General features: G+C 27.5%; 1 protein-coding gene across 1 annotated transcript in view; it reads right to left on the reverse strand.

The window, feature by feature from the left end:
• The window catches only part of LOC107443828 (G protein alpha i subunit), a 42,982-nt gene that overhangs the window by 3,665 nt on the left and 24,871 nt on the right, over nt 1-14,446 (reverse strand). Inside the window, exons 2-8 of the mRNA XM_043049642.2 lie at nt 11,903-11,945; nt 10,029-10,170; nt 9,470-9,627; nt 6,583-6,711; nt 4,698-4,827; nt 641-794; nt 153-350 (exon numbers count right to left, since the gene is read on the reverse strand). Of these exons, the coding sequence (XP_042905576.1) occupies nt 160-350; nt 641-794; nt 4,698-4,827; nt 6,583-6,711; nt 9,470-9,627; nt 10,029-10,170; nt 11,903-11,945 (947 nt within the window). The 3' untranslated portion in view covers nt 153-159. The remainder of the gene's footprint in view (nt 1-152; nt 351-640; nt 795-4,697; nt 4,828-6,582; nt 6,712-9,469; nt 9,628-10,028; nt 10,171-11,902; nt 11,946-14,446) is intronic.

A 14,446-nucleotide genomic window follows, 5' to 3' on the forward strand; every position in this document is an offset into this window, starting at 1 on the left:
TTTTTTGTATTTTATTTTTCCATAAAACTACTTCAAATAATCTAGTGAATTTATATACCCATAGAGTTATCATGGCAATACATAAAAGATTCCAGTATACTGAAAAGTTTGTTAATAAAATTGGTATGATTATAAAAAGAGGAAGCACTTACTTAACAACTAGAATAAACCGCAATCTTTCAGATTGTTCTTTATGATAACATCAGTAACGGCATCAAAGACAAACTGGATGTTGTTGGTGTCCGTGGCACACGTGAAATGAGTGTAGATTTCTTTCGTGTTTTTCCTTTTGTTTTGATTCTCAAACTTCATCTTGATGTAAGCAGCAGCTTCTTCATAAGTGTTATTTCCTGCACAAAATTTAAAAAAAACATGACATAAAAAATACAGACACACAGGGAATAAGTCAACAAAAAAGATGCGAAAGTCATTAACAAACTAAACATCACCAAAATGATATGCTGATGAATTTATATGTATGATCATGATTTTATTTCAAAAACAGCATATGGTAGTTCTACATTTTTGGAACAACTGTTTTGGATTTAATAGTAAAGAGGAAAATAAAACATTTGTAAATAGAATGTGTTAATTGTGATTTAAAATAATGACTTCCAAATGTCAACTTTAGATAATATACCTGTATATTCTGGGAAACACAAAGTAAGGGGTGACTTGGTTATCTTTTCTTCAAAAAGATCTTTCTTGTTTAAAAATAATATGATGGATGTCTCTTCAAACCATTTATTGTTGCAAATAGAATCAAACAACTTCATGCTCTCTGTCATTCGGTTCTAGAAAAATAAATTCAATTAAGTCTCCAATATTTTTACAACAATTAAAAGTTATAATTAAAGAATTATTTGAAGAAAAAAAATGTGATTGTTTTATTACGATCACTGGTTAACCAATGGTCAAATGCTTTTTCTCTCTGGATTGACTCCGTTAAACGCCACATTTCAAATCATGGGTTGCAAAAACTGTCTTAATGGATGTTTGTCATCAGATTGATTTTCAAATCCTGCCTTACGCACGTGTTTCAAGAAGTCAAAAAATACTTTTCCTTTTTCAGCATTCATATTTATATTGAAATCACCATCAAGCCAGTAATTATATGTTAATAATAATAATTAAAAAAATACTTTAAATTATTATTATGTTCATACATTAAAAATGCCTGCTAGTGAAAATAAAAAGAAAACAGCAGCGGTCACCATAGCAACGCAGGTGCACTGTTTACTATGACTCTTAAACATAATTGAAAAGTGTGAAGACGTCATCAAATCCAAACCAAGACCTACCTTTCAATGGGTAAAACTGTTTCGATAATTATTTTTGAAACATGAAATAAACATTTATTTTTGCAGTGCGACTTCTTATTTCTTTTCATTTACAAGCAATATGTTTCAGTTCGTTCACTTACAATATTTTTATTCTATTTATTATACTTGTAGACATAATTCAAACTTTATTAATTCTCATTAAATTTTGCATGAACATCAATTATACCTTTTACAAACAAAGATTCTTTCAAATAAAATATTATTATCCACATTTTCCGTAAAAGTATGGAAGCATGTTTTTACTCACTAGTTTTATTTTGTTTTTGCTTAATAAAATTTGTAAAAAAAATGAAAATAACAATAATAATTTTAGAATTATAAGCTTTTTATTGTACAATATTTCGATTTACTTTACTTTGATGATAATGCTAATTTACACCACAAAAATAGTATTGAATAAGCTGTAATCCAAATCTGAGCCTAGTGAATCAAGTGAATATGAATTGGGATAAAATGCTAAAATACACAAGACTTGCTTATACAGGCTTCGTAATAGGCCAATGAATATTTTTGACAATTAATGATAAGCTGATGAATTTGAATTGACATTTAAATCAGGACAATATTTGGACATTTTTTGGAATAGTATACATAAACCATACAACTTAAAAAAAAAAAAAAAAAAAAAAAAAAAAAAAAAAAAGAGGCTTAAATGTAATACAAGTTACTCTACTTAAAATACAATGCTATGTGTTAGTAAATTTTACTGCCAAAGGTATAAAATTACTATTTTTTAAGAATTATTTTGCTTAGAGAAATAAACTATTAATAAAAGAGGAACATTTTTTAGAATAATTTTATTAATATAGTCCATATCTCAAAAACCTTGTTAAGTCAAAAAAATATTTTCCCCATGGCATTATATACCCACCTCATTTTAATTAAAAAAAAAAAAAAAAAAAAAAANAAAAAAAAAAAAAAAAAAAAAAAAAAAAAAAAAAAAAAAAAAAAAAAACACCCTGTAAGTTTATTGTAAGCCAATTCTTTAGTTTTACTTTTTAAAATAAAATTATCATTGTTGTATTTAGACTTATAGTTATTATAACATATGTCTCTACTTTTAGAGTAATATTTTAGAATATATTTAGTTCTGAACTTGTTATCTCGAAATTTTTTTAGCGTCTCTTGAATTTTTAGATATCTGGAGTATACTGTGCTGAATAACTCATATTCGCTTCAAATCAATGCATGGAAAATTTTTATAGTGTTGTTTACAGGGGTGATTGTGAGCCCAGCTCAAAAATCCTGAACATTTCTTGAGTAAAATCATTAATGACGCATTTCAAAAAATGTATGTCATTATTAATTTAAATCATTGATATTTTCAAAACATAAAATTCTAAATAAATTATATGCAGCATAATTTAAATGATAAGTTCACTTTTCCCTCTTATTACATTTATCACTGCCAGAAAAAATATTTACAAATGAAAGAGATGCCAGGTATAAATTCAAGTTCCAATAATTTTAAATAAAAATATATAAAAATTTTATGCATACATCAGTGTTTTCACTACAGCGCGAGAATGTGAGAATCTCGCCTATTTTTTTCTTTTCTCGGAATAAAAAACGATTAATGCGAGAAGTTCGCGCACTTTATTAATCCTTTATAAAATGCACGAATTTTGGAAAAATTTCGTCGTTTGCCATTTTGAATAAAATCCATTTCACTTTTCTTCCTTGATCTTTCATTATTTTGAGCATCGTTCCTTGTTATCTAGCCTCCCTATTTATCAGTATTGTTCAGAACCGGTGCGAACAGCAGAGCACCCCCCCCCCCCGAACCACGGAACACCTTTCTCTGCAACCACGTGCTCACCGTAGGTAAGGTTTCTTCATTTAAAACGTTCAAATTTTTTGTGCATGAATGTAAGATGAACAAATACCTTCCTTGTTAATGCGACATCTTCTACTCCGTAACGGACAAAAGAAAATTAAACAAATGTCGGTAGAAACGGTCAAAACGAAACAAATACAGATATTTTACAGTCAAAGTAGATATAGAACATTTTCCATATGATGATGCAGCAAAAATATTCAATTGGAAGATGTGAAAAATGTATTATAATTAAAGAAATAATTTTTTTCCAAGTCTATTCGTGTTTTTTTAATTTTCAGAAATCTCACTTAACTTTTTGAAATCTCACCCTGTTTTTAAGAAAGGGAGAGAAATTCTCTCTCATTTTTTTTCTGTAATGAATACACTGATACATGTGATCAATGATTTCTTGAAACTTCTGGGCCTTGTATTTCCGGAAACTTTCGGATAGCGATTAGTGAAAAATCCGGATTTTTTCCGGAGCACAATCATCTATATGTTTATTTAATAATAAATTAAAAAAAACAGTGTCAATTAACCATTTGCTTACGGCTGGTACAACATATGAACCACATATGTTGGTACTATATGATACCCTGTAAGCAAAGGGTTGATAACTGACTCAAACCAATATTTGATTGAGTTTGTAGTCTATTTCAAAACTTTTTTAATGAAATTAATTTAAATAAAGGTTTCAATAATTTTGAAATGGAAACACACTAAATATGCCACTTAACACTTTTATACAAAGGTAATTCTGGATGATTTCTCACTAAACCATTAAAAAATTCTACAATACAATTACTGTATTGTCTTTTGGAATCAATCCTGTTTATCATTGCATGAAAAAAATCAATAATTGTGAAATTACAAAACTTTACAAAACACATATGATGTAGGACAAACTAAGATACATAACCACTGATACATAAACCACTTTAATATAAAACACTTTGCGTGATTCTTTGATTACTTTAATGCAGAACACTATGCTTGATTTACTAATCATTTGTGTGAAAAAATCTATATGGTTGTAATCTAATGTAATCTGGAAAACATTGCAATGCAAAATGCGATCAAAATTTCCATCATTTGCCTTGTAGTTACTTTTTTTTCATACTTTTTTTAAGGAAAGATTATTATTACTATTTTGAAAATTACTAAAACAAAAATTAAATTAAAAAATTTTCATGGACCCTATCACAAAATTTAAGGACTTTTCGGGACCCTAATTTTTTTCAACAAAATTCAAGGGCTTCAAAGATTTTTCAATTACAGTGGGAACCCTGGTTCTGTAGAGAAACAAAAATCAGAATAGAATGCTAAAAATCACAACAAAATATTTCTCATCAAAAAAATCAGGACAACTACAGACTCTGGTTTATATTTGCTAGCTGTTATATTGAAAATAAAATATAATGTTGAAAAGTGATTGATAAATGACACAGTTAGTACAATTACGTTATTACATATCATAAAATATTAAAATAAAACATTCTTTTGATAAAAAAATACAGAAATAAAGCTTAAATTACCATTTCTTCATCTTCGGCTAACACTAAGTCGTATCCACTTAGTGCAACACAGAATATAATAGCGGTAACACCTTCAAAACAGTGGATCCACTTCTTTCTTTCTGATCTTTGACCACCAACATCAAACATTCTAAAAAATACAGAAGAATTAATTAAACTAATGTTTTTAATACAACATGCATGCAGCTAAGATAGTTTACAGGGTGAGTAGCCATATCTTACAACAAAAATAAGTACCTTTTAAGTACTTTTTAAGCACTCAAAAAATATTTTTAAGCCTAATATACTTAAACAAAATGCAAAATAATTTTCAAAGACTTTGCATGATCATGATAAAATAACTAGTTAATAACAAGGAACTCTTTTTTTGATTATAGTAGCCATGATTAAAAAATTTAGCGATTTTCCGGTTCAATTTCAGAGGGTGGAAAATGAAGCCTGAAATTGAGAATATCTTGCAAAATGCAGCAGAGTTGCACATGAGTGGGCCAGAATCTCACCGAATCCAGCTCAGTAGTCATTCACGAGTATTTCATCAAACATGTAACATGATTGGTGCTATCATAAGCTATGAACCAAATGAATTGTGAAAACTTTGAATAGAACAATGTGAAAAGCATGCTATTTCATAATACAGGACGAAAATCAACAAGGTAAAGAAAAAAATCTCATTTTCAAAAAGGGAAAATTAAGCACTTTTGAAAAACACAGAATAAAAAAAATAACAGGGTATCTGCTACATTTTAGATTTTCAAAGTCATAACTTTCCATGACTAATTCCAAGAATTTTTCATGACTTAATGAAGTAACTATTTTCTCCCACAAACACGCAACAATGAATTTAAAAAAGCATTATAATAACATTAATTGAAATGATAGGTATAACCTAAACTGTTATACTCTGCATCTTCATATTTATAGATTTTAAATTCAAAAAACTGAGTAAAGAGTTGAAAAAAATAAAATAGCTGGAAAAAATACAAAAGCAAATGATTTTTTTCTCTCCTTTTTTTTCTGCGGAATTATATTCTAAAGATACTTTTCTTGTTCATCAGAAAAGAAAGAAATACTTCTGATTTTTTCTGTTTTCAATTCGGAATTAAAAAAAATTCACCAATGACTGGTTTGCTTCAAATAGAATTTTAAATTGATAAAATTAAAAAAAGTAAATAATAAAAATTCTTAAATTACCAAAGTTTAAAAGATAATTCACTCTAGAAATGATGCTTTTTCTTTCATTTTTTGAAAGAACACCATAATTTTTAAAGAACATGATAAAATCATTTTATATTCTAATAAAATATGACTGAGCGATGATTTTGTAAGGAATTCAGATATTTGGAACAGGATGAAATTGGGGGGTGGATTCCATTGTAAAAATTAGATTTTTCGGAGACCTAAATCCATGACTTTCCATGATTTTTTTTTTAAAAAAATAGTAAAAATCACACATTTAATGACAAATTTTGTTCAATACTGAAATTCATGACTTTCCAGGTATGCAGATAACCTGAAAAAAGCACCTTTAAGGGCTTTTAAAAAACGAAAATAAGCACTTTTAAGTACTTTTTAAAAAAGCTACGCACCATGAATAGTTTTTAGAAAATATATTACAGAAAAATTTTATAGTTTTATTTTTATATATTCACAATGTTTACGTATGTAACTATTGTTTAGTTTTATTAATTCAGTTTCCCTTGTAGCTTTTAAAGATAAAATTTTATTGCACACAGGAAAATTCTCTTATGTCAATTTATGATTTTTGAATTTTAATTTATTGATCGTTGAATACAAGTTTATTACAAAAAAACAATCACATATTAAACTTCTAAAACAAAGTAGAAGAGTTTCAAAAGAAACATTTCTATTTCTTGAGAATACATACTTGAAGTGTAAATCTTTGAAAGTGAAATGAGTTTCAACGATTCCCGTGGTTTTCACTCTGGTTCGCAGTACATCTTGCTGAGAAGGAATATAGTTGGATTGACTAATTCTATCAAGTGAATTTAAATAACTGAAAAAGTGAAAAAAATTAAAAATACAGAATGCAAAAGGTAATTCAAAGCAATGACTTTAAAAAAAAAGTATAACATACTAACAATACTTTAAATATCATAGCTGCCAACATAGATAGGAAAAAGTCTAGATTTCAAGAAATAAAATAAATTTGATGATAATTGTTGCATAATGTACTAAATATATTATACCATGGGTGCCACTCTAAAAAAATTTCAAGACTGAACTCATTTTTGGACCAAATAATACTGTCTAGCGTTGTTTACCAAACTTTTAGAAATTTATAGCACACTGACACCAAAATTTACCTTTCCTTGAAATTAGCTTACATATTAAATCAATCATTTGATTATTTTTTATAATTTTTTATTTTATGTTTTTTTATCAAACGAAACATAAATAACAGCCAACCTTGTATATTTCTTAACAACTATTACTGAACAATCTGAAACCATTCGTATCCCTGTTTTTCACTTCACCATTACTTATTTTTTGCTCTAGCTCTATAATTTCTTTCTTTCTTAAAAAAATAATCTTGATTTAACTTTGACCAGCATGACGATGGGTTAGGGTGGAGGAAGCAAACTAGAGCAGACTTAGATTCATTAATAGTACAAAATTTAATTATACAAGTAGATAAAGTTCAGTCAATCCTTGTCAAGACTTTAAAGAAGGAGATTTAGTGAAGCTGACAAAAAGAAGATAAATTAAAGTCCTGACATCAATACCATATCATATGTTTTCATTAAGATACAATATTTTTTTATTTCGAAAAAAAAAAAAAATTTAAAAATTTCTAATGAAAAAAAAAGAAAAATTTATTTAATTGATAGAATTTATTAGTCTATTGATTTTTCTCAAGACTGATTTCAGTCCCTGGGACTGAAGAGTGGCACCCATGATTATACATAAGGGGTTTTGGAGATTTTTACAGTCACCAAAATAGAAAAACTATATTTTCCAGTTATGATTGACATAAAACATACTTGAAATATTATGTATTATGTATACTCATAATTTTGAATATCATTTAATTCATCAGAGATAGTCAATATTTTTTTAAACCATTTAAAAAAAAAGAGTTCTGAATAAAAATAAATTGAACATTTAAGAAAGTTTTGAACTGATTTCTATAAAAGAGGTTCACTTCATGTATTAGTAATACTTATTTAAATATTCAAGCAAGCAAGCAATAATTTGTACAAAAATTCTATTTCAATAGGGTTTTTTTAAGAAACTTCCTCAATTTTAGGGAATTTTCTAAAAGGTACAAAAATCAGGAGAATTTTAATAAAACCAGTAGACCAAGAGAAACTGGTAAAATTCAGTAGAGTTAGCAGCTATGTAACAAAAAAATAATCCCATTTAATTAGAAAAGAATGAGTTTTTTTTTATTAGATTTTTTAAAAAAAGCGCAGGTATTCTTCAACTTTAAAACTCTACATTTAAAAGCCACTCACTAAAGATAAAATTGACGGTAAAATTAAGATAAGGTCAAAATAAATATTCCAAATAATAAGAATTATTAAAAAGATACTATTTTTCTAAAAAAAATAAATACTTTTTTGTATGTCTCAAAAATTAATTATTAATTATGGTTGATTAAAAAAATCATACCTGCCAGCAATGGAGAAATAAAATAACGGAGATTTTACTAGCAAAATTTTTTAGGTACGATGATTTTAACAACGAGTGAAGCTTTGATATGTCATGCATAATCATGTAAGTCAAAAAGAGAAATTCAAAATTTGAAGATAAACACTTACATTTTGCGAAGAAAAAAATATGTATACAAATCTTAACATTGCCATCAACGGAAATTATATCATCAATTTTTTTCTTCTTTTAAATTTCTTGTACAAATACAGGGAAATTTGAGAATAAACGGGTAAACAGGAGATAGTCGTAAAATACAGGAGTCAACGTTAAAAAACAGGAGACTTGGCAGGTATGAGTTTGTAAATTAAAGCAGGTTTTTGTAATAAATATTGTAATAATTTTATTTTTTCTCCCCCAGCCCTTTATTTAAAATATTCCTTTTTCACAATACAGTCCTCATAGTATAAATAGCTGTAATAAAAAATAGCGACAGTCTATGACAGGGGTGGCGAACCTATATGCACCAACGTGCCATTTTTCAAAAAATTGTGGCGTGAAAGTCATAGACGTGCCGTCAAATAATTTTGACTTCGTGATTATTGGGAAAATAATAACACTAAATACTATCAACTCAAAACTATTTACTATGAAAAAAATACCTTTTGCAATCTCTCAGTTATACGCGTAATTCAACTTAAAGTAACATCAGTGTGACTTCTGTTGTTGCAGATTAGATGACAAATAACTTATATTAGGTTGTAAGATGTTAGTTTAAGCCGGACTGTTAATTTTTTTTTAGCTAGTTATTTATTGTTGGCTTGTTTTTTATGGTTATTAATTGTTTTTTGGAATTAATTGTAAATTTTTTTGTTAATCATTGTTTTTTTTGTTGTTTTTTTTGTTTTTTGTGAATTTCAATTTATTTGTTAATATGCTTTATAATGAACTTTGTGGTCGGTGGCGTGCTCAGAATATTGTGTCACGTGCCATAAATGGCACGCGTGCCATTGGTTCGTCATCCCTGGTCTATGACAATAAAATACTATTTCTATAGAGTTAACTCAGTAACTAGAGTCACAATTACAACATAACTCTATAAATAACAATCACAGTAAAAACATTTCTTGCATTTAAAATAAGTAAATTTAGAAGCATACTAGGCCGCTGAATCATTCAACTGATATTCTCTTGATCGTGAAAAGCACAGCTGCAGGCCCCTATCTTGCCACAGTCTTTTCATTATTGCAGCTAATTCAGAATTTATTTCCCCATCTTGGGAAGCACCAGCTATTGTGAAAAACTGCCTTGCATCATCCTGAAATAAAACAAAATATTTAGGAAGAAAAAAAAACAAAGTTCACAATACTAACTGACAGACTTCACGATGAATAATTTGAAAAAGCTATAACTATTTGCATATTTAACAGAAAATTTATTAAAATATAATATGAATGCCTACTTCTAACTAACTTAATTCAAAATGGAAACAACCAATTTATAAATAACTAGATATGTAACGAATAGTTGCGTTTTTATTTCATATGTACAGTTAACCTTTAAATACATTTATCTAAAAAGAAATATTATGCATTGCTGACTAAATGTAAGAAATCATTTTCCAGGCTTCTTAAGGCAAAAAAGTAACATTCCCAGATTTTCTTTTGCCAAAATCATAATTCCAGATACAATGTGAAGATCAAAGAAACGAATGCTTACTTTCCTCGATGGATCAGCAAATTCAATTTTGAGTTGACCCATACCCTTCACAATAGCCATTAAACTTTGGATAGTATTGCTGTGGACAACAGGTCTGTACTGCAAACAATCTTCTTTGGAATATCCAGATTCATGAATTATTCTGAAACAGAGAAAACAACATTGCTTCACAAAATTAAAAGAGCTTTTTTTTGGAGGGGGTGTTATAATGTTAAGGTAAACTGAACTATTATCACCAATCATTGTTAATAATATAAATATAATGTACAAAAATTTTATAAATGCCCAAAATATCATGAGTTTTTATTTTATTTTTAGTAACTGTTTTATGATCAAAATAAACTTATATAGTAAGTGTTATTGCTAAAATACATTTTGAAAATTTAGATTGACTTAGTACTAAAATCTATAAATTACTACAAAAATACTTGATTTCCGCAATTATAGTTCCGGAGGTTTGGCAAAATATGCAATAAATATTGCAGTTTAAGGTAACCCTAAGCATTTTGATGATCAAAACCTGATATTGTTGTCAAAAGAATACTATTTATTGAGAGAAAGTAAGCTTTTCTGTTTGAGTTGAAAACTTTGAGTAATGACTATAATAATTAGTAGCATGTTTAAGCAGCAGTGTTAGACTCTTATGTACCCCCAAACCAAAATTTCCCCCAAAAGACATTTTTTTGTATATTGAACGATACAGAATGAATTCAAACACTGAAAAATGCAAATGAACACATCATGTGCTACAAAAAGATATATGCATTTCATTTCAGGAATGCATATTTATAATTTAAAACTAATCACATACGCTTTACTAAAATAATCATTCTAGTAACTTCATCATGATGCAGTTCATTAAACATTTAGAAGGTAGAAAAATGACTGAAATAGTTATTCTCCTAAATATTTCTTTTATTTATTCCTTTGGCAACTATCTAGCGATAATTTTTCAGTATAGACTTATATACTATATCTTATACTTATATGTTGTATATATACATATACAATATGTTAGAAAAAAATAAATAAACCCTTTTATGTCTGGGAGAAATCTGGTTTTTTTCATGAAGAAACCCACATAGACAAGGTTTTTGCACACCCTGCATTAGACACATGGGCTCCAAAGAAAAGCTAAAGAATACTTTTAAAATAAATTAATTTTGAATGTTTCTTTTTGATACTAGCAATATATTAGCAGTTTGATTTATTTTCAGAACTCATTACACTTTATTTATATGTAACAGGATGCATAGCCAGACGTTTCAACAAAAATTAAGCACCTTTTAAAGTTTTTAAGCACTCGAAAAATATTTTTAATCTTCCAACAAAAAAACATAATCAGGATCTGCAAAGTAATAAAAATTATTTTTTTCTATGGTTTAAAGTTCTTAATTTATTAACATAAAATCAATAAAATTAAGAAAATCATGTATTTTTTGTAATTTAGAACCACAATCGGCACGGAAAAGAAAAAATCTCTTTTAAAAGATAGAAAATTAAGCACTTTTTACAAACTCCGAATAAAAAAAAGCATCTTTAAGGGCTTTTAAAAAAGGTTAATAAAAAATAAGCACCTTTAAGCACTTTCCAAAAGCGCTACGCAACCTGTGTAATTTACCACACTAAACAGAATGTGTTGGCTGTTAGAAATTTTTATTTTTTATTAAAGACTTTCTTTCTTAACATTCTGAAATTCAGCTTTCTAAGTTGGTAATTTGGATAGTTGGTAGCAAGTACCATTTTGATCAACAGTTAGGGTGGACTCAGAATGGACCAGTAGGGGGCTGAAGGGATTTTTCTTTTGCAGGACAGCTAAATGTATAGCAACATAACGACAAATGATGTAGTGAAATAATAAATTAATTACTTACTTCATCTGTTTGACTATAGTGCTTTTCCCAGACTCACCAGCACCTAAAACAAAAATATTTTGTTAATTGAATTGATAACTGAAATATGTAATTGATTACACATTTTTTTCATCCACAGTAATAATAAGATAGAGGTATATAATTTTTTTGGAACAAATAGAATAACAGTGTTGCACTCAAATCTGGATATAAAAAAATTCCCTGCGATTTCCCTGCATGTATTATACACAATTTATTAAGGGGAAATGCATAATCACTGTGCTCTTGTCTAAGCTAGTTATAAAAAACTTAAAGAAATAAGGAACAGTTTAATCTACTTAAAACAAATAATGCTATAATAGTAAATGAAACTGTTTAGTAAAGCAGAAATATCATCCTTAAATATCCCATAGAATGGGCTTTGAGTGGCCACCACTTCTTAAAAAACGAAAATAAGAAACAAAATTCCCTGTATTTTCCCAGTTTGTAAGGAAAAACTGAAAATTTCATTTTAAATTTCCTGTATTTTCCAGGTTTCTCCCCTGGAGTAGCAACCCAGAACAAATTTTTTTTCTTGGTGTTCGGGAGCTTCGATGAAGAATTCTTATTTAATATCAAAAAATAATAATTATTCCTTAGTGTAATATAAACAATATCAACGTGTCTTAAAAATTAAAGAAAAAAAAGTATAACAAATCATATGCAATTTTTGTTAAAGAGTACAGATATGCAATACAAATTTAGTTCACCCTTCCCTAGGAATAAAAAATTGCAAGGCACTTTCTCTTTGAAAAGGGCAATTCGAGTTTTGAAAGGGTAACTTACACCGGAAAAATATATATCAAATCAATATATATCAAATCGTGTAATATTATGTAATAACAGAATTCTATCCTCAACAATTCTTGAATTACACTCTCTTACTATTTTATGTGCATAATTTAAAAAAGTAATTCTCCCTCCCTCATTATCAAAATAAAAGAAAAAATTTTATTTTATAAAAATAATTATAAAGGCATGCCAAAAGACAATCTCTGTGCAAAATTTTTTTTAAAGTAAACTAACAAAGAATGATTAATTGATTAACAACTTGAAAGCTTTTTTTTTGTAAACTAAAAATTATGAGTAAATTAACATTTAAAGGTGATTTTTTTTTTTCTTTAAGATATTTATTAAAAAAAATTTATGAATACTTCTTCCTCCCTGGGAAAAGATATTTCAACCAGTTGAGACTGATCCTAGCAAAGTAAATATTTGTAACAGCAATCAGAATTAAATCATAAACACAGAGAATTTTATTTATCAGTGTGTAATTATTATTTAAACAGTTAATTAATTTTTTTTAATGGAATATGAATAAAAATCCAGTGTTTCTAAAGGAAGGCGGTTTATTTCTACAAAAAAAAAAAAAAAGAGAGAGAGAGAAAAAGACAAAGGGGGGTATTTCTTGGGATCAAAGGACAAGCAAGGTGGGCCCACCCTTTTAAAAACGCAAAGGGAGAACAGTGAGTAATAATGAATTTAAAGGGAGGGGGGATATGTTACTTTGTACAATGAAATTCTTTAATTTATATATACTAGTAAGTTTTCAACTTTTTAGGTGGAATAATTTATTTTGACCTTGTTTTACTCCATGCTGATTTACATCTTTAATTTTTATTCAATACTAATTCTGAACTACATTTGACTTGAATAAAAATAGCTAATAAAGATTCAGTAATTAGATAAAAAATAAATAATTATTTCTGTTAGAGGTTAGTGTTAAAATATAACTCTGCTCATTAAATACTTTAGACACATTAACTAAGAGCTTAACCAGTCAACATAGACAATAGGCACAAAGTGAAGGAGAAATCGCAAGATTTTTCCTATTTAAAAAAAAATCAATTCAGTAGTGCAGAATTAAACAAATTAATTAATACCATAAATTAAACAAATTAACTATACCAATTACAATTATAAACATTTTTAAATTTTTTTTTTATTTTTAAAAAAAAAGGAAAAGAAATCATTAATAGTTACCAGTTATGGTACTATCTACTTCCATTAAAGTGATAATCATAAAAAATTATCAACTTTTCACTTAACATTATTTTTTTTTGTATTGNATTTAAAAAAAAAAAAAAAAAAGAATAAACTTACAAAAATTCAGAAGTTTTGAGAAATAATTAGGGGGCTGCCCTCATGACGTTACGACTAAAAAAAAATCTATCTTTTTTTTTAAAAAACTTTTTTTTTTAACCCACCCTCTTAATAATAGTGTTCCAATCGGAATTTCGTATTTAATAACATAAAAGTGGGAGGGAAGAAGGGAAATGGAATCAGATTTCCTTCGACTTATTATCCAAGGCTCTCAACTAATGTCACTTTTAATGGCAACAAAGTTTCAAATAACAATCTTTTTAGCCAAAGATTATTTTAACCATAGATTCGAACAAAAGACTTTTATACGAAAACTTAAGAAAAAAAAGAGAACCATCGTGGTAGGAAAGAAGATTAAAATAGTTCGCAGTTATTGTGGGAAATATGACTAAGGACTGTTCTGATTATTTTTGAAATAGTTAA

The sequence above is a fragment of the Parasteatoda tepidariorum genome, chromosome 10 (assembly GCF_043381705.1).
Source record: "Parasteatoda tepidariorum isolate YZ-2023 chromosome 10, CAS_Ptep_4.0, whole genome shotgun sequence".
NCBI lineage: Eukaryota > Metazoa > Arthropoda > Arachnida > Araneae > Theridiidae > Parasteatoda > Parasteatoda tepidariorum.